The sequence below is a fragment of the Podarcis filfolensis genome, assembly GCF_964270895.1.
Source record: "Podarcis filfolensis genome assembly, chromosome: 17".
NCBI lineage: Eukaryota > Metazoa > Chordata > Lepidosauria > Squamata > Lacertidae > Podarcis > Podarcis filfolensis.
The window spans coordinates 31,903,218-31,923,539 of record NC_139621.1 but is presented as its reverse complement, the minus strand read 5'-3'; the positions used below and the strand labels follow the sequence as shown (position 1 = coordinate 31,923,539).

The following is a 20,322-nucleotide window of genomic DNA, read 5'->3' as shown; positions in this document are numbered from 1 at the left end:
TTTAAACTCTGAATGCATTTGTAATTTATGTGCCTTGAAATAATTATAGCAAAATCAGAGTGAGGGTTCCATCAGTAATACAAACAAGGTAATCAAACCAGGCAGAGGGTCTTCTCGGTAGTGGCGCCCACCCTATGGAACGCCCTCCCACCAGATGTCAAGGAAATAAACAACTATCCGACTTTTAGAAGACATTTGAAGACAGCTCTGATTAGGGAAGTTTTTAATGTTTGAAGTTTTATTGTGTTTTTAATGTTCTGTTGAAAGCCGCCCAGAGTGTCTGGGGAAGAAATAAATTATTGTTATTATTATTATTAATCACAGACCAATAAATTTAAAGATTATAATACAAAATTAATATTGTGATACTTATAAAATGGATGACTAAAACCCCCAAGACAATATGTTATAGTGTAATGCAAATATTTGTAACAACCAATGCATCAATGAAGTTACAAAACAGTACAGGACTAAGTGCCAATAACCAATATGAAAGCTATATATAATGGAGGCACTAAACAGTAAGTGACATAAGTAATAAACAATGCAAAGGTTGTATATCAATAAATAAATTTCATGTGTCCCAAGGGTTAAATGGACACTATATATCAGTAGAAATTGGTACTGATATCAGTGAAATGAATAAATGAAGTTAACAAATACCATACATCAGGGGAGTTTATATATAAATTCCAGGCGGTAGTAAAGTCAATATTGATGAAAACTCTGGAATATTTTTTTTGTTTTGCTATTTCCTCAGAAACTACTGTAATAGACAGCAACCAAGATTGATTCTTCCCATGACATCACTGGGCACACCTCAATTTAAAAATGAATAAATCAAAACAAATCCACTTGTTAAAAATGGGCAATTGAAAAGTGTGGCACAAATTAATGACTAACAGGAATACATGTAAATACCCTGCCAGCAAATCAGGAATACCTGTAAACAAATAAGGCAATTTCTCTTCTTAAAATAATGTATATTTTGAACTGCTGATTTTATGTATACTTGAGTTATTTTTTTACGTCAACCTGTTTTTAACTCCTGATTTTTTTTATTGAAAATCTTGGTATGCATTTCATGCTTTGTGTGAACTGATTATCAGTTTCTAATAAACATTTTTAAAAATAATTTTTAAAAGAGTGGATGTTAAATAAAAACAGTTTTTCACTTCATTCATTTCAAGCTTAAAAACAACCATCACGGTACACAAAAATAGGCATTTTTATCCAAATTAGCAGGAGTCAGGAGGACAGCCTAAGCTCAGATTTACTTATTTTTTTAATGAAGACGGAGCACAATCTCCACTGGCTGAAAAACTGGGTCTCTCAATAACTTTTTGGCCTCATAGCTTATTACAAGGAACTTGTAATACTTTGAAGTAGCTTTGCAGTTCTTCTGGGGATTCTCAGGGGAGGGCAGGAAAAGCTGTGGAACGGGGAAGGAAGGTCCTCTTTTGCACACTGGATATAAGGCGAAAGTAAGAGTAATAAGAAAGGTGTGGCTGCTGCTGTGGAAAGAATAATATTTCTGCTGATGAAACTACGGGAGGAGAAAGGGGTCCAGGTTGTGGGCCCAAACCTTCTCAGCACAACTGAATGAAAAGCATATGAGATATGATTAAGGTAAGGCCAAAAACAAAAAATACATCTGGGATCTGGATAGTGGGAGTTTCAGCGAAAAAGGCAGTAGGTGGGGAAAGATTAAGACAACCCTCCACAAATCACAGTTACTGCTTCTCTACTGCAAATCACTGCCCCCCTCTGCAGCTGCTCTTCATAGGCAAAACAGAAGCTGAGATACTATAACAAGATTTCTGTATTACACGTAATTTTTGAACTGGGCAGAAGTTGCCACTTAGCTTCCTTCTTTTCCCATTGAGCGTTCTTGCCTGCACTGTTTTTCTTACCTGAAGAATTAGTTACGCAGACAAGGGATTCGGATAATTCCCATCAAAATTAAGGACCTGTGATCCTCCCAACAGTTCCCTCCAGCATGGCCGATGGTCAGAGATGATGTGAGCAGTACTGGCATGCATGAAGGGAAAGAGCTGCAGAGCTGCCCTTCCGACACTGCTCTTTGCTGCTGTTTTACCTGGATGGGGCAACAGCAAGGTCAGGGCCACATGTTGCACCAATGGGAGCAAGGCAGGGGTAGGCAAACTAAGGCCCGGGGGCCGGATCCGGCCCAATCGCCTTCTAAATCCAGCCCACGGATGGTCTGGGAATCAGCGTGTTTTTACATGAGTACAATGCATCCTTTTATTTAAAATGCATCTCTGGGTTATTTGTGGGGCATAGGAATTCGTTCTTTCTTTTTTCCAAAATATAGTCCGGCCCCCCACAAGGTCTGAGGGACAGTGGACTGGCCCCCTGCTGAAAAAGTTTGCTGACCCCTGGAGCAAGGGGTTGGCAGTGATGCAGTCATACTGACTATGAGCTTGCCCAAAACCTGCTCTAGCCCCATCTAGGCATCATCAAAACTTCTGTCAGGAGTGTGGTTCCATGGCACCAAAGAGAGTGCGTCATGTCCTATGCACATGGCTGCTCCGCCATATTTGGTCTGGCCACCATTCTCCTTTAAATGGTGTGCTACTAAGCCTCTCTCAAAATCTGACACCCACAAGTTAGGAATTGGTTGGTTTCTGTTTACCAAATACAGCCCAAAATATATGTGGGTGGCAGATAGAAAACAAAGCTTATTACAGAAAACCCAATGCATGTAGAGCCAGATTAATCTCTTCACCAGGACCAGTTTAGGTTGCTGCTACACAAAACCCCTTTAACTCTGCTAAGGTGTGGCTTTTCTTTAATTAGCTGAAAGTGGAATCAAACCAAAGATTTCAAACAGCACTTAATATAACGTTATATCAATATCCTTGCTCATGGCCAGGATTCTTCTGTAATCTTTGCACTCATAAATACATCCCACTAAGCAAATATGCAGGGACGCGGGTGGCGCTGTGGGTAAAACCTCAGTGCCTAGGACTTGCCGATCGCATGGTCGGCGGTTCAAATCCCCGCGGCGGGGTGAGCTCCCGTCGTTCGGTCCCAGCTCCTGCCCACCTAGCAGTTCGAAAGCACCCCTAAGTGCAAGTAGATAAATAGGTACCGCTTTATAGCGGGAAGGTAAACGGCGTTTCCGTGTGCTGCGCTGGTGCCGGCTCGCCAGAGCAGCTTCGTCACGCTGGCCACGTGACCCGGAAGTGTCTGCGGACAGCGCTGGCTCCCGGCCTCTAGAGTGAGATGAGCGCACAACCCTAGAGTCTGTCAAGACTGGCCCGTATGGGCAGGGGTACCTTTACCTTTACCTAAGCAAATATGCATTAAAAGTTTCCTGTTTGCAGGTCCTACTGGCCATTTAATTTTTTTCTAACCGATTGAACCTGGAAGGTTGTTTATGAATAACCCCTACATTGCCCTTATGTCAGTTCCTATGAAGCAGGGAGAGCTTTAATTGCTGTGGTATCCTTGTATCCTTCCCATCTGCCTTATATCATTATAAACATGATTTTAAAAAGGAGACTAGTGATTAAAGCCATGCCTCCCCCATGGGAAGAGAAACTGACACTGAGACAATGAAGAGGGTTTGAATATGTGTATAATTACTAGCTTTATTAGATACAGGTATCTTTTGTTTAAATGTCTGTCAGTGTTTGACAGGCAAAGCATTAATTCAAACGCGATGTTGTATAGCCATATTGTGCACCCTGAGAATCCCAACATGGAAGTTGTTTCTATGAACATTTGACTATGTCTAAAGTTTATATGTCAGGGAATAAGAGGGAGATTGTGATATAGGGATGGGGAAGTAATTTGGTTCAGTTAACAATTTAATGGAAACCCTTCTCATTCATACATCCCATACACACACACCAAAACACAGAGAGACTTCGAAATTCATACTTCTCCAAATTTTGTGATGGGATCCCCCAACCCAAAAATGTGTACAAAAATCCATATATTGAGGGAGGTTAGTGAAAATAACATACAAGAACATGTCAGTACAAAAATAGGCACATACCAAAACTTTAATATGTTTATATTAGGATAAATGCACACTAAAATGCTGGCAATTTTTTTGTGAGAAGTTTTTTTTTAATGGCAACCTGATGTGGATAAGAGACAAACCAAATTTAAGAATAAAAAAATAGAACCTAAGAGGAATCAAAAGTGGCAGATTCATCCATCTCTACATGGGGATGTTGTGATGTTGAAGGCTGCTGGGCTGGTTTCCTGTGTTACTAAGAAGAGATTTGTTAGAACATCATTCTATATATTACACACACACACTTACACTTGAACTGCTTGAGAATGTCAGTCCATAGGTTAATTTAAAAAAATATATAATTAACCTATAATCCTTTTCTTTTACTTCTTTATTTTTTCTTTGTTCTTTTTTCCCCCTGATATCTTATCTTTCATTTCACTCCTTTATTGTGAATAGCATTTTATAGAGGTATAAATAACTGTAAATATGAAAAGAGACAAAGTATTTTCTAACTTTTTTCCTTGGTTATATATATTTTCTTTTTCTTTTGTATTTTCTTTTGTTGTAAATATGTATGTTTTCTAATTTGTACTTAATAAAAATTAATAAATAATAATAATAAACAAAGAGAATGTCAGTCCTTTTCTAGAGAATATTCCGTGAAATCCCCTTCACCATTTCAACACCCATAAGTAGTGTGGAGAATTCGGGAGGGGGCAATTTTTGTTTAGTTAGTTCTGCTTTCCTTTTAAAAAGTGAAACTCTGCAGTTTTTAATCCTTTTAAATTTTGGGTTCAATGAATACAGTAATACCTTACCTGTGTTATTGTTATGGTTTTGCTGTGCAATATTTTTGAGTATGTTCCCATTCACTGTCCTTGTATTATTAGTATTATTGTAATTGTTGTTGTTACTACAGTACGTTATTGTTGTTTTGCACTTCACAGGTAAATTTAATATGCTACGTGCGACCTCTAGACCAGGGATTTAAAATTTGGAAGCCACTATATTAGTCCTAAAGCTAGAAACAAGATCAAAGCATATGTGCTTTGATGGTATGATTTCATCAATTGACAGGAGGCTGAGGAACAAATGTGCTTCTAAAAACTCTGAAAAACAACGATTCAGCCAACATTCTTGAAATCTACCCAGAAATTAATGGGTAGAAATGTTTTCATGCAATTATCTCCTCCCACATTGTCCCCAGTGTTGTTTTGCTGAATAATTCCACTGATTCATCAGCATGTTTAATTGGGAGTTAAGTCTCACCACTGATCTCAAAGGCTTATGAGTAGATAGGCATTAAGATTGCAGTTTTCGGGAGTTTTACCCTATTTTATGTGTAGATTGAACTGTTGTCCAATATAATAGTGTACCTCAATAATAGGGCTTGTCCATGCCTCCACTTGCCCTGCCACTTTCACCTGGAAAAACCTGCTGTTTACCACTCAGTCGAAGCAAATGTCCATTGGGTTTTCCATGGACTGACATTTGCTCCAATTCAGCAGTAAAGAGCAGGTTTTCTTGGGGAAAGCAATGGGAGAAACAGAAAACCACTCAGACCCATGCCTAGAAAGCATGGGATTAGCAGAACACCTCTCAGACCCATGATTTCTAGGCAGGAGACAAGTGTAGATGAGTGACAGACATTTTTTATTTCCCCGATGCTCAAAAAGCACCTCAGAACAGGACTTTCTTGGAAGAACACAGTGGCAGCCATTCAGAGTCTCCTCCTGCAAAATAATTTAGCCTCCCCCCACATATAATATATGAATATAATGAAAGCAAAACAGCCAATCTATGAACTGGCATTTTTAAATTTGAGACAGTCCTGGTCTTCCTGAAAGACCTTCTGAAGAGGCCCCCATGGCCATGGCCTGTTGCCTTTCTGTAATACCTGTGAGGTAATAACAACAAAACATTTCTTCAAAATAGTATGGGTTCTCATTACTGTACTTCCTTTCCTTACAAAGGGAAGTGGGCAAAATCTTTTCCTATATGAAAATTAACAGTTGGTAGGAACATGTTAGGTTGTTTCAGGGGCTAGATGCTGCCATTGGTTGCCAATAGTGTCAGTTTGCATTTCTTAGTACAGAAAGTATTGATCTGATATGTAGAGATCTTTCCTATTCTACTTAATTCAAGAGGGTTCTGGAAGCTTCTCTGTGTGAAAGAAGGTTACATGATGTTTGGGTTATTCCTTCAGAGAAGCTGAGCACAGCTGGCTTAAACTGGTTCTGTTATCTCTTTGTGTCAAGGTCATACTGACTATAATAGTGAGGCCAGAAGGAGCCTGGGTTTCCATCTCTCTCTTTCTCTCTCTTTTCTTTCTGGTGTAGTGTTCTGTATATAGTGTTAAGGTTTAGACTTATTATAAGTTACTGTGAGTTTGTTAAGTCTGCTGCAACTGGATTTCTTATGGACATTGCCAATCCTGAATGCATTGGATTTGTGACCATTATGCCCATTTGCCTTCAGTAGCAGTAAAGCTCTGCTGGATGAAATGCCTCTGGTCTATTTTTTGGGAATCCTGCAACGTGTTTAAGTTTTTACTCTGCTTACTATACGTTGGAATCTGCTCTGGATAAATATTGAGTAGAATTTCAATGCCCATCTCTTCTCTAGAGTCAAAAGCATTGCCCAGTTTAAAGAAATTTAGACTGTCCTTGAATGTCATGTGACATTTACCTGGGAATCATGGCAACTGCTCTCACTGAGGACACAACTGAGCCGACGCAAAAGGGGGTTTCATGGACAGGGGGGCTGCTTCCTACAAGTGTTGGCAACAGGAAGGGTCCATTGGCTGCAAACAGGACAACATCAGCAATGTCTAGGCAACACGATGACCATGTACATACGCAATAGACAATCAAACCATAACAAGTACAAAATGAAATCTTTAGTCTCAAAGTCTCTGAAATTCTTTAAATGAAGCGAGGTACTAGACTTTGTACGATGAAAGACAAGCTGTGAAGCTTTGTGTATTCAGCAAATACAATGTCCAACACTGAACAGTGATTCCAGATATTGAGTACTGTTTCGTAGAATTCTTTGTCAGCGTGGTGGGAGGATATAGAATTGCTTCATAAACCCATCTTTTTTCGAATGAATGTATGTAAATGAAACTTTCAAATGCTGTGGAACAGTGCTCATGTAATAATGTAGTCACTGCTCATTTTGTACTTGTTATGGGTTGAATGAATTCTATAAAGATTGTCTATTGTGTATGTACTTGGTCATCGTTTTGCCTAGACATTGCTGACGATCTCTTTGCAACACAGGGGTTTGTTTGAGGACAAGGCAGTAGCTGTTGGCTTCTCTCGTCTTACATTTTGTGCTCCGGCTTCCCATTCCTTTTGCTGCAGGTATAATGTGGAAACTGCATGGAGAAGAGTAACCATACTTCATCTGGTGGAACTATGGAATTCCTGCTCCTCGGATTCTCTGACTTGCTCCTGCTGAGGACCTTCCTCTTTTACGTCTTCCTCATGGTGCATGTGGTCACCCTTGCAGGAAATCTCCTCATCCTCCTGGCAGTGGCTGCCGAACCCTCCCGCCCTCCTATGCTCTTTTTCCTTTGCCAGCTCTCTGCCATCGAGCTCTGTTACACCCTCGTCATTGTTCCCAAGACGTTGGCTGACCTGCCCAGACCAGGGGCGAGCACCATTTCCTTTGTGGGGTGCGCAACCCAAATGCATTTCTTTGTGGCCCTGGGCGGCGCTGAATGCTTCCTCCTTGCAGCCATGTCGTACGATCGCTATGTGGCCATCTGCCGGCCCCTGCACTACATGACAATGATGAGCCAGGGAGTCTGCCTTCAGCTTGCTATCGTCTGCTGCCTTGGGGGCTTTGTGGTCTCACTGGGCCTCACCGTGGCTGTCTTCCGCCTGCCTTTCTGCAACTCCCGCTGCATTGACCATTTCTTTTGCGATGTCCCTGCTATGCTCCACCTGGCCTGCACAAAGAGCTACGTCAGTGAGCTACCCCTCCTTGCAGCCTGCGTGATCCTCCTCCTGTTCCCCTTCCTTCTTATCCTCACGTCCTACACGTGCATCTCAATGGCTGTGATGCGCATCCGGGACTCAGCTGGCCGGGGCAAAGCCTTCTCTACTTGCGCTTCGCACCTGGCCGTCACAGTCTTACACTATGGCTGCGCCACCTTCATGTACGTCCGGCCCAAGTCCAGCTACATGCCAGACCGGGACAAGATGGTGTCCCTTGTCTACACCAACATCACCCCCTTGCTTTACCCTCTGATTTACAGTCTCAGGAACAAAGAAATTAAAGGAGCTGTGAGGAAGCTGCTGCAGAAAACGTTAGCTCAGCCACACTGCAACACCTTCAAGGGCAGGCTTGCGTAATTTGTAGGCCATGCAGCTGTATTGTCAGGAGCTGGAGTGAGGCGCAGGTCAGCAATGAAGCAGCCAGTGTCAGTGAAGTTAACTCTTTATTCAAGGAAACCAAAACAGCTCAGGCCTAGTGATCGCTGCAACTCTTCCCAGGAGGTCTTGCTCGGATGAGGCAGTTGCAAGGACAGAAGATCCTCACCTTCCCACCACTTCTATAACTCCACCCCTGGTTCCTTTCCCAGCAACCTGAGACTCCTTTGTCTTGTCTCTCTTTGCTCCACTCTTTTCATCCTCTTCAGGTTCTGGGAGACCAGAGGGGAAGGCAGCTGGTCACAGCAGGAGGGAGGGGGGGGACTCCCTGGCTTCTTCAGCAGCCTGCCTCATCTCTGCCCCTTGGTCCCCCTCCTCATCAGCAGGGACTGAGCAACGGGAGCTCACCCAGTCACGGGGATTCGAACCACCAACCTTCTGATCGCCAAGTCCTAGGCTCTGTGGTTTAACCCACAGCACCACCCGTGTAGGTCACAATATATGCAGGGCCCCTCAAGAGTGCAGTATGCAACAAATGTTTCCTATTAGAATAACTGGAATCCAAGACATTCCTACTTGGAAGTAAGCCCCATTAGGTTCAGTGGAAGTGACTCCCAGATTTGTGGGTATAGGACTGCAGCTTAAGTGGCTGGAGACGGAAGATACTTTTTTAAGAAAGTTGGAAGCGGCTTGAGATGGGCACCACTTCTCACAGTGTGCATGTTTATTTCTTCTGTCCCGTTCTGCCAAATAGGTTTGACAGATTTGGGAAAGGAAAAACAAAAACCTGCAAGAACTGTTCACCAGAGAGAAAAACTGGGTGATAGCTGGAGACCAGTGAAGGTCTTTCAAGTACTGGCAAGGCATGTTCCCACTGACCGGTCACCACCTGGTAGCTGCATTTTGAATGAATTAAACTTTCCAAAATACAGTGGTACCTCGGGTTAATAACTTAATTCGTTCCGGAGGTCCGTTCTTAACCTGAAACTGTTCTTAATCTGAGGTACCACTTTAGCTAATGGGGCCTCCCGCTGCTGCCGCGGCGCTGAAGCACGATTTCTGTTCTCATCCTGAAGCAAAGTTCTTAACCTGAAGCACTATTTCTGGGTTAGCGGAGTCTGTAACCTGAAGCGTCTGTAACCCGAGGTACCACTGTACAGCCCTACACATTACAGCGGTCAGTCAATTCTAGACATCACTCCATGGATAACTGTTGCTACTAGGAGCCTTCAGCTTTCTGGTAAAACTCTTGTCTCTCTTTAACTGTTATTATTATTATTATTATTATTATTATTAGTGCTTTTTTCCTAAGAAATATGTTTAGGGATACTCTAATTTAGAGGGGACGCAGGTGGCGCTGTGGGTTAAACCACAGAGCCTAGGACTTGCTGATCAGAAGGTTGGCAGTTCAAATCCCCGCGCTGGGGTGAGCTCCCGTTGCTCGGTCCCAGCTCCTGCCAACCTAGCAGTTCGAAAGCACGTCAAAGTGCAAGTAGATAAATAGGTACCGCTCCGGCGGGAAGGTAAACGGCGTCTCCGTGTGCTGCTCTGGTTCTCCAGAAGCGGCTTAGTCATGCTGGCCACATGACCCGGAAGCTGTACGCTGGCTCCCTCGGCCAATAAAGTGAGATGAGCACCGCAACCCCAGAGTCGGCCACGACTGGACCTAATGGTCAGGGGTCCCTTTACCTTTTTACTCTCATTTTCCTACTCCTATTGAAATACTGCCCCTCAATGAGGCCAAACTTGCGTACCCCTGCGTCCCCCCAGAAAAAAAGCACTGATGATGATTATTAAAAAACAAATTTATTTCTCACCCACCCTCCCAAAGGAGCCCATGGCAGCAGTATTGCTGGACACAGAAACACTTAGCTAAGTGAGGAATGATCCAGACTGCCTGGAAGCACATTGTGGTCAATTTGTACCAATCACATTCCAAGATAAGAGTCTGAAGCTCTATTTATGAGCCAAAATGGGAACCCCCTGAATTTTCATTTTTAAAAAAGCAAAAAACCATTTGAATTTCAGCAAAAAGAGAAATTATTTGGCAACTAGCCACCTAGGAGAGATTTCATATGCCTGTGGGTTAACTAACTAGAAACCAGGGCTGGATCTAGACCCATCAAAGACTTGTTTCAGTTAAACGTGTTGCAAACTCTATATGAGAAATTGGGTTAGCAAAAGTGGAACTCCACAGCGCCATCTGGTGTCACAGTGTAAGAATGCATAAACAATGCACATAAAATGCTTTTTCTTCATTTGGGGGGTGGGGAGGAGTTCTCACTCAATGATGATTTAGCTGTTGGCAGACCTCTCAAAGTATGATGCAGCTACTCGCCTAGGAAAAGTAAAAAAGGAAATGTACATTATCTGGGCTTATTAGCCCAGGAACGTAGACCCCAGCATTGACATACAGAAACAGAAAGAAAACATCTTCAGAAATAAACTCCTAAGGTAATTATCATATGACCTTCAAATATCATAATTTCACACATATAATGCAGAAAAGGGAGTGTTGACTTGTTCTGCATGTGACAATGCTGGCAGAAGGTACAGAGTTTGAATAACCCTCACAGAAATTGCAACACAGCTGGCTATTTTCATGCACGAAGCCCAACCTATTCTGTCCATGTAGATGTGGAAGTTACAGAATCTGCAGGAATCCATTGAAAACAGGAAATGTCAGTAGAAGTCCACAAGGAGGCACACAAAAGCCACTTTTCTGAATACAAATCCTGTTCATTTGCATTTCGTTTTCTAAGAATGGCAACGGTTTTAGTTTCATTTCTCCAGATTCTTTTCTTTAAGCTTTCCTCCCTTTATCTGACCTGCCCTCCTTCAGCTTTAGTTTCATTCACCTTCGTTTTGCTGTTAAGAAGGAGAACTGAGTAAGATTGGTAAGTGACGTTGTTTTTATGGGGTGCAGCTGTCATAGTAACAGATGGAGTATGATAGTTAAAATAACACTGAAACAATCAAATGTGCTGTCTTAACTTCTCTAGATAACTGCCTAAAATTAAATTATCACTATTTAATTACAAAAGGCACACACCCTAAGAACTGCAGAAAACTTCAATGAAGGGATAATTATGTGATGCTAAATGGGCAAATATGTAAATTAAAAATGTTTTTAAAACTGCATCAGTGGAACTGCCCTTAATTAAAATGAAACTAGCTCACAGCTTATTAAATCGCACAATACAGAAAATCATAATGGAAACACGACATGAAAAAATTTGGCAGGCAGAAACCGGAAAGAACCAGGCCTAAGATGCCTCTTGTCTCAAACATAGAGTGCTGGACAGGTGATTGGTCTCATTTTGGTTGACAGGACCCCTTTGACACTTCCTTAGAGGAAGGGAACAAACTACCAGTGCCATCGCTGCTAAGGCAGAGGCAAAAGAAAGAGGGAGCGTGGAAGAGAGAGGCAGAGAAATGGAGGTGGTAGCAGCAGTGGGGAAGAGGAAAAAGTGGTTGGTTGATGGAGGGGCACAATCTCTGGCTGTGTACACTACCTTTAAAGCACATTTGAAGCACATAATTCCCCTCAAAGACTTCTGGGCACTGTAGTTCATTATGGGTTGCTGGGAATTGTCACTCTGTGAGGGATAAACTGCCGTGCCCATAATTCTTTGAGGAGAAATAAGTGCCCTGAGTGTGCTTTAAAGGGATGGACTGTTCACAGTCTGTGATGCTGTGTCCTCTTCCCAAAAGTAATATTCCTCACGAAAAGTGTGAGCAGAGGATACCTCTTGTAATAAGTTTTATTCTCACAGTGCCCTCTGAGGGCTTTCAAAGCATCTCGTTATTCTCCCAGCTACGCCATTAGCTCTGGGATGGTATAAGGAAATGGTTTTTGTGTCTGATGCCATTAGCGTGCCGGTATTTCTGCATTTCTGTAGAGATAAGTTATACTATTCTACCCGCCCTGAGTAATTACCAATTACCTGCCCTGGGACCTGCTGGTGAAGGGAGGGTAAGAAACTTAGTAATAATAATAGTAATAGTAACGATAGTTGCTGCTGCTGTTTTGCCACACATTCGCTCCGTTTGTTGGAATCCTTTTGTAGCTCCTCACAAGTTTAAACTCGTTCCGACTCAATCTGCGCAAACATTAACAGTCAAGGCAGAGAAAGGGGAAGAGGGCGGTGGTGGTGGGAAACTTGGAAAGCCCCAAAGTCTGCGGTTTGTAAACATATTAGGGCAAAACTAGGTGTAATGCCATTCACACAATCGGCAACTCCGTGAATTATTTTTACAGAGAATATCAGGCATGGAGTGCCTTATGGATCAGTACCCTGGCAGGGGGATTGGGGGTGCTTTAGCCCAGCCCACCCCCAAAAAACCCCACACACTCATTGCATTCCGCCAGATTGGTGGCAATGGAAGTTTTCCTGTCAATCCAGATGGGAACCAGGGTGGAGAAACAAAGGCTAACATCTGCCTAGCCTTCCCCCAGGGTCCTGATCCGGATTGGGGGCCTCACACATGTTGTTTAGTCAATAATAATTGCTGGTTGCATGAATGGTGGTGACACGTTTAATTTGGCCCTGGACAGCGATGCTGGAGGCATTAGGCAGACTTAATTAAATTAGACTCTACTAGGTGCAAAACAGATTTCTTGTTGTGTCGAGTGCTGCCGAAACAAAGAAACAGTAATGGAAAGTATAAACAGACTCTAGTGACTTGAATCTGTAGCCAGCGTTAACAGGAACACACAATTCCCTCAGAATAAAAGCAAAACACGGTTTCTCCAGCAAGGCTGGAGACTAGTTTTAGCAAGAGAAAATATGTGCAGAAGGCCCACCACTGGACGGAACGAATCATGATGGTGGCAGCCATCTTTGTTCAGGTGTTTGCTGCATCCACACAAAAAGCGGTGAGGGAAAGTAGGGGAATAATGTTTACTTGAAAAGGCTGCACAGGGGAAGAGAGCTGAACTTTCCCCTTTTCCCCAGTATTGCATCTCCCCATACTTCGCCATCTTGAAGGATTTTTATCATGGCATTTTTTCACTAATAGATTGCTCTCCATGACTTTTGTTCAGACAAAAAAACTGGAGGGAAACAAAGTACACAAATACGTTGTACGCCTTTGGAATCCTTTCATTGTGGCTGGTGCTATTCAACACTGTAAGATAGGACACACAGAGAGAACAGTGCCAACACACGCTGATAAATGGTAATCATACCACATTTAAGAAAACGTGCCCTTATTCCTGGCTTAGGTCCCATCTGCACTATACAGTGGTACCTCGGGTTAAGAACTTAAATCATTCTGGAGGTCTGTTCTTAACCTGAAACTGTTCTTAACCTGAAGCACCACTTTAGCTAATGGGGCCTCCTGCTGCTGCTGCGCCGCCGCTGCACGATTTCTGTTCTCATCCTGAAGCAACGTTCTTAACCCGAGGTAATATTTCTGGGTTAGCGGAGTCTGTAACCTGAAGCGTATGTAACCCGAGGTACCACTGTACATTTGAAGCAGTATCGTACCACTTTAAATGGTTACGGCTTTCCCCAAGGAATCCCAGGTACCACAGTTTAAGGATGCGGAGAGTTGTTAGGAGAATACGGTTCTCTTCACAGCGACAATTCCCAGAGCTCCCTGGGAAGAGGGATTGATTGTTAAACCACTCTGGGAATAGGGGGTCTCCTAACAACTCTCCGCGGCCTTAACAAATTGCAGCTCCCAGGATTCTTTGAGAGAAGTCATTGCCGCTTAAAGTTGTGTGATACTGCTTTAAAGTCATTATGCAGATGGGATGTAGATTGCATCCCTGTTAAGAGCACAAAGGAGGCATATTCTTTATAGAGGAGGAATACCCGGAGAGGCCATTATCAATGTGCAAATCTTTGGAGCATTATTTGGACACTGAGATGTGGTGCAGTGGAAAGATCCTTTATGTTCTGAAAAAGATACGTTTCTCTCTTTTGCAGATTTTTGCCAGCGACTTGCCGGTGTTTGAGAAGAAATATCCCTCAGAAAATGGGTATATGATCTCATGTTGCACTTTCTAAATGTCTTGATTTTAAAACATTCTGCCTCCGGGGAACTCACGGGTGCTGAAGAGGACTTTGGAGTACAATGGTACCTCAGGTTTAACAACTTAATTCGTTCTGGAGGTTTGTTCTTAACCTGAAACTGTACTTAACCTGATGCACCACTTTAGCTAATGGGGCCTCCCGCTGCTGCCGTGCCGCTGCTGCGCAATTTCTGTTCTCATCCTGAAGCAAAGTTCTTAACCCGAGGTAATATTTCTGGGTTAGGGGAGTCTGTAACCTGAAGTGTATGTAACCTGAAGTGTATGTAACCCGAGGTACCACTGTATGTTCTAAAACAAGATTTGGGAAACTGTGTGGTCCTCTATGATGTTGCTAGACTCTCATCAGCCTCAGACAGCATGGCTAATGGTCAGGGATGGTGAAAGTTGTAGCCAAGCAACAGCTACAGGTTCTGCAACCATTTTTAATTTACCCAGTCCTTTTACATATATTTACATATTTTTATTTCCCAAAGGATTCTTAATTCTCAACATGTTTCAAACACCAGTCTTTCTGTTCTGATATTTTAAAAAATGGGCAGTTCTAACTTGCTAAGAATTAGAGACGTACTATCTGTAAAAACAAGGGGTAGGTAACCTGAAGCCTTCCAGATATTGTTGAACTACAGTGGTACCTCGGGTTACATACGCTTCAGGTTACAGACTCTGTTAACCCAGAAACAGTGCTTCAGGTTAAGAACTTTGCTTCAGGATGAGAACAGAAATCGTGCTCCGGCGGCGTGGCAGCAGCGGGAGGCCCCATTAGCTAAAGTGGTGCTTCAGGTTAAGAACAGTTTCAGGTTAAGAACGGACCTCCAGAACGAATTAAGTTCTTAACCCAAGGTACCACTGTATACTGACTCCTGTCAGATGCAACCAGTGCGGCGAACAGCAAGGGAAGATGGGAGTTGTAATCCAAAAAAATGTGGAGGCCCACAGATTAGGTGTATAAGAAAGAAGACAGTTTCAATGAATCATAGAATTTATAGAGTTGGAAATATCAGGGATGTTGTGAAGCCACAAACTCTTCTACAATGCTTTTCAAGGAAAAGCCCTGCAAGAGAGTTAAACTGTGATGAACATGTGGGAACATGCTGGGGCTTCTTCCAGCTAAGTTCACACTTGATATTTCAAACGTATAAATATTTCAAATGAATGAACCTGTGTTTCAGATTGTCAGTCTGCCCACTCAAATACTAGTTAACTCAGTACTGAATTCCTCAGCCCAGCTGTTGCGAAATGAAGGAATGTGCACATGACCACCGAAATGATTGGGTGGGAATGCTATTAAACAGGAGGAAGTGAGGTCCTCAAAAGAGTTAAGCATATTCTCCCTGCACTATCACAAATTCCTCTTCAGAGAAAAGTTCCACTCTGCATAGAAGTGTACTCAGGTTGTATATTAAAGGTAAAGGGACCCCTGACCATTAGGTCCAGTCGTGGCTGACTCTGGGGTTGCGGCGCTCATCTCGCTTTACTGGCCGAGGGAGCCGGCGTACAGCTTCCGGGTCATGTGGCCAGCATGACTAAGCCACTTCTGGCGAACCAGAGCAGCGCACGGAAACGTCATTTACCTTCCTGCCAGAGTGGTACCTATTTATCTACTTGCACTTTGAGGTGCTTTCGAACTGCTAGGTTGGCAGTAGCAGGGACCGAGCAACGGGAGCTCACCCCGTCGCGGGGATTCGAACCGCCGACCTTCTGATCAGGAAGTCCTAGGCTCTGTGGTTTAACCCACAGCGCCACCCGCGTCCCTTCAGGTTGTATATTAGGAACACATTTATCAGAATAGTTGGTGTGGGAAATCAAAATTTTAGCATTCAGTACAAATCACTCTGGTACATTGGAGATCTGATTCTGATTCTATGCAAGTTCAGTGTCACTTAATCACAAGGATTTGAAACAGCCTATATCAGGGATGTCCAACCAGTCAACCATAATCACCAGGTAGATCCCCTGGTGATAGTGGTCGATCATGTTCGATCTTGGGCTCATTTGCGATCGTGGGGCGGGGGGAGCTGTTGAATGAATGTATCCAACCTTGGCCTCCTTGCTGTGTTTTTCTGTCATGCAAAATGGTTGTTCTTTTGCCGTCTTCTGCGGACAATTGGGAAAACAAAATTTGGAGTAATTGCTGCCTGCTTCTGTCTATGCTGAGCATAGACACCCCTTAAACGCGGGTGGCGCTGTGGGTTAAACCACAGAACCTAGGACTGGCCGATCAGAAGGTCGGTGGTTCGGATCCCCGCGACGGGGTGAGCTCCTGTTGCTCGGTCCCTGCTCCTGCCAACCTAGCAGTTCGAAAGCATCTCAAAGTGCAAGTAGATAAGTAGGTACCACTCCGGCGGAAAGGTAAACGTCGTTTCCGTGCGCTGCTCTGGTTCGTCAGAAGCGGCTTAGTCATGCTGGCCACATGACCTGGAAGCTGTACGCTGGCTCCCTTGGCCAATAAAGCGAGATGAGCGCCGCAACCCCAGAGTTGGCCACGACTGGACCTAATGGTCAGGGGTCCCTTTACCTTTACCTTTACCCCCTTAAAAAAAAAGTTCAACAACTTTGGCCTGCCCCCCTAAAAAGCTCTATATCTCTGGTGTCTCCCCGCTAAAGAAAGGTCAACAACTCTTGCCTGGCCCCCCTAAAAAAAGCTCAAGAACTCTGGCCTCCCCCCCCAAAAAAGGGTAGATCACTGCCAGTTTTTTTATACTGGGATTAGATCGCAGTCTCTTGGTAGTTGGATGTGCCTGTCCTATATAACTGGGGCATAGTTCCAGGGTGAGGTGGGGTGGGGGACATGTTACGCAGTGGCCTAAAAAGTTTATTGTTGGGGAAACATTTTAACACATTTACAAATGATGAAAACCATAGAGTAAAACTTGATGCATGCACTAGGGGGTAATTATATTTCATCCTGAGGGTTTTTTGTGTTGTACAGGATCATGAGAGAGGTGAGGCCATTGTACATCAGATCACGATGAGGAATTACTGCTGGTCAGGAAATGGGTGAAGACAGCATTAAGAGAAAAGGCCTTTCCCTATGCATTTTATAGCGTACATTGATTTCTTATTATTATACTGTACAACAGGCTGGCTGTTAAACAAAACAAAAAATTAAAGAAGCCAACCGTAGTAGCAGTAGGCACAGGGAAAAGTCAGGCTAATAACCACCAAATCCTCAGCTTAGCATTGCCTTCGTTACAGTGCTCTGCAAATTTAAGGGAAATGAATAATATCATCTGTATTTACCTGTTGTTTTTTTCAGAGCTGGAAGCGAAAACTAATGACTTGACTATCCTGGTCCACAACCAGGGTTACGACGATGTCACGGTTGCAGTCAGTGCCAGGCCAATATACAAACTGCTGGATGGCAACGTGGTTTTCTTCTGGTTGCAATGGCTTTGGTCCAGCATTGCCACCACACACGTTGGCACAAAAGCTAAAAAGAAAGTAAATACGGTGACCAGCTGGAATATGATCACTCACCAGTTGGGAAGCTGGGGGTGGAGACTTTATAACATTACCGTGCGGAGGAAGGTGGATGGATATGTTGCTACATGTACAACTCCACTGGATTGCACTTGGATAGTTGAAGAAAGGGGGATACACCAAGAAGGTGCTGCTGAAAGAAACTACTGCAAATTTGAACCACCTGCCAACAGTGAGGATTAGCTATTTCCCCCCATTCTGCTACATGAATTCTTCTGTGTAATATGGAAGCTTAGCCAAGGCTTTAACAAAATGTTTTTATTCACGTTTAGGTCAACAGATCAGCATAGTATAACCAACAAAGAACATCACAACATATTGGGCTTCACAACCTTCTACAAGAATAAAAGTTACCAACGTCTGTATTGGCTCAGTTCAATAAATCATTCCATAAATTCAGATGAGAGTGTGGTGGTGTTCTTTCACTGTCTTCTATTTTCATGTAATTAATAAATGGTTGGCCAGCCAGGTGTCGTAAAAGGAAAGGGATTTGACTTGCCTTTAGCAGCTATAACTTGATGAGTAAATTTTTCTGCTAATGCAATTGACCAGACTCTTGCATACCATGTGTCCGAAGTAAGGAAACTTAACAAATACTAAACATCAACATAAATCAAACAAAACTGATTGTCTTACTTGCTTTGCGTTTTGTTTTTAAATCTCGGAGTATAGCAATTATTGTTTGTACCAAATTATTTAACCATAACCTCTTCATCATATTGACAGCTGCCATCAACTTTTTTCTCTCTCCTCTCTGCTCTTTGGTCCCCCAGCTTTATTCGCTACCCAATAGACTAGTTTTGCAGCCCCATGAGCCATCTTATTGCATTTATTTATGGCTCTGGAAAAGGACACATCCAGATGTTTTGGACTACAGTTTTCACCAGCCAGCCCAGCCACAGAGAAAAAAATGTTTACAAATCCTGCATTAATTCCTGACTTTGTCAATGAGATCACCCCTCTCATAATTCTGTGCTGGGTGAGCACACTGTGCTGTAAACCGTAGAAGCATGTCAAGGAGCCCATGTGCTGTGCTAGAGTATTGGACTGGAAAGAGATAGAGGTGAATTTGAATCCCTGCTCAGCAATGAAGATAACTCGGGATAGGACTTTTAGTGAGGTTGTCCCTGCTCTGTGGAACAGCATTCCTGTCAAGATATGACAGACACCCACTTTCTGCACTTTCTGGAAATAACTGAAGACATTTTGGTTCCAGTAAGCTGTCTCAGCTGGATTAATAGGTCTCTTCCATGGAAGTCTACTAAGCATTGTTTTAAAATTGACCTGCTGTTATTTTCTGTACTGTTTTTAAACTGATCTTTAGCTGTTTTATTGCATTTTGTGCATTGCCTAGAGACGTATGTGCAGAAGGCAATAACAAATTAATAATCCTAACGTAGGGAGACGCTGAGCAAGTTAGATGCCCGCAGCTGAATTTACCCCATTGTGTTGTTAAGATAACCTTAGTACGCATTCCCTTCTCTGTCCTCTATGAGGGATAGTCTGATCCCTATGCATTTAACTATGTCACCTTGCTCTCATTTAAAAAAAATAAAAATGAAATATTTCTTGGTTTACAAAAGTATTGCAATGTCTCTTTTTTCAAGTGACATTTTCTAAAGATCAGTTTCATACAACCTTGCTCTCATTTTCATATGGGACCGCCTCTCCCGGTATGCCCCACGGAGAGCCTCAAGGTCCATAAATAGCAACACCCTAGTGGTCCCAGGCCCTAAGGAAGTTAGATTAGCTTCAACCAGAGCCAGGGCCTTTTCAACACTGGCTCCGGCCTGGTGGAATGCTCTGTCTCATGAGACCAGGGCCTTGCGGGATCTGATTTCTTTCCGCAGGGCCTGTAAGACAGAGTTGTTCTGCCTGGCCTTTGGCTTGCAGCCAATTTGATTCCCTCCCCCTCTTTCTTTTTCCTTTTTCCTTTCTCCTCCTGTGATGAGGCTGCATTTTAATATTTTAATGTTTCAATATTTTAATGTTGTATTTTAATCTTGTTTTTAAGTTGTATTCATTCAACTTGTTTTTATTATTGCTTGTTAGCCGCCCTGAGCCCGGCCTTGGCTGGGGAGGGCGGGGTATAAATAAAAAATATTATTATTATTAATGCATTGTGGACTATGTCTTGCTGGACTCCCTACTGCAGCACCCTACCTTCAGCCTGAGGTCTCATTCCCTTCAAGGAAATGGCCTGGGAGCCACATCTTAGTGGTGTCGGCGAAGCCAGAGGCAAAACCTGGTGAAATAATGAATGTGAATCTTACCTTTGCACAGTAAGCTAATTTCTGTACGCAACGACACACGCTCTGTCCTTCATCTAGGCAAGCAAGAGACATTATCAGAGTGCAGAGGCTGGGTGGGTGGGTGGGGGAAACAGCCTTCAGGTGGTCCTGTTCTGAAAACGTGTGCAAACAGTA

General features: G+C 43.1%; 2 protein-coding genes across 3 annotated transcripts; both read left to right on the top strand.

Annotated features, from left to right (window-relative positions):
• Positions 1 to 1,302: 1,302 nt before the first annotated feature.
• Positions 1,303 to 8,749, top strand: LOC310752824 (olfactory receptor 10AC1-like). Its single transcript, XM_083593906.1, has 2 exons — positions 1,303 to 1,629; positions 7,360 to 8,749. The coding sequence occupies exon 2, from the start codon at positions 7,378 to 7,380 to the stop codon at positions 8,353 to 8,355; it is 978 nt and encodes a 325-aa protein (XP_083450032.1). The 5' UTR covers positions 1,303 to 1,629; positions 7,360 to 7,377; the 3' UTR covers positions 8,356 to 8,749.
• A 2,190-nt stretch (positions 8,750 to 10,939) lies between these two features.
• On the top strand, positions 10,940 to 18,295 carry LOC310752973 (uncharacterized protein). Of its 2 annotated transcripts, none has more exons than XM_083594171.1 (4): positions 10,940 to 11,270; positions 14,310 to 14,362; positions 17,673 to 18,068; positions 18,169 to 18,295. In XM_083594171.1, the coding sequence occupies exons 2-4, from the start codon at positions 14,359 to 14,361 to the stop codon at positions 18,189 to 18,191; spliced, it is 423 nt and encodes a 140-aa protein (XP_083450297.1). In that variant the 5' UTR covers positions 10,940 to 11,270; positions 14,310 to 14,358; the 3' UTR covers positions 18,192 to 18,295. The 2 variants fall into 2 exon arrangements, with proteins under 2 accessions (XP_083450297.1, XP_083450298.1); XM_083594172.1 differs by lacking the exon at positions 10,940 to 11,270 and adding an exon at positions 11,382 to 11,678.
• The last annotated feature ends 2,027 nt before the right edge of the window (positions 18,296 to 20,322 follow it).

Excerpts from the sequence above, each read along its gene's own strand:
- LOC310752973 (XM_083594171.1), top strand. Across the intron at positions 18,069-18,168 it reads ATTTGAACCACCTGCCAACA|GTCAACAGATCAGCATAGTA; the intron begins GTGAGGATTAGC and ends ATTCACGTTTAG.
- LOC310752824 (XM_083593906.1), top strand. The coding sequence starts at position 7,378 with ATGGAGAAGAGTAACCATACTTCATCTGGTGGAACTATGGAATTCCTG.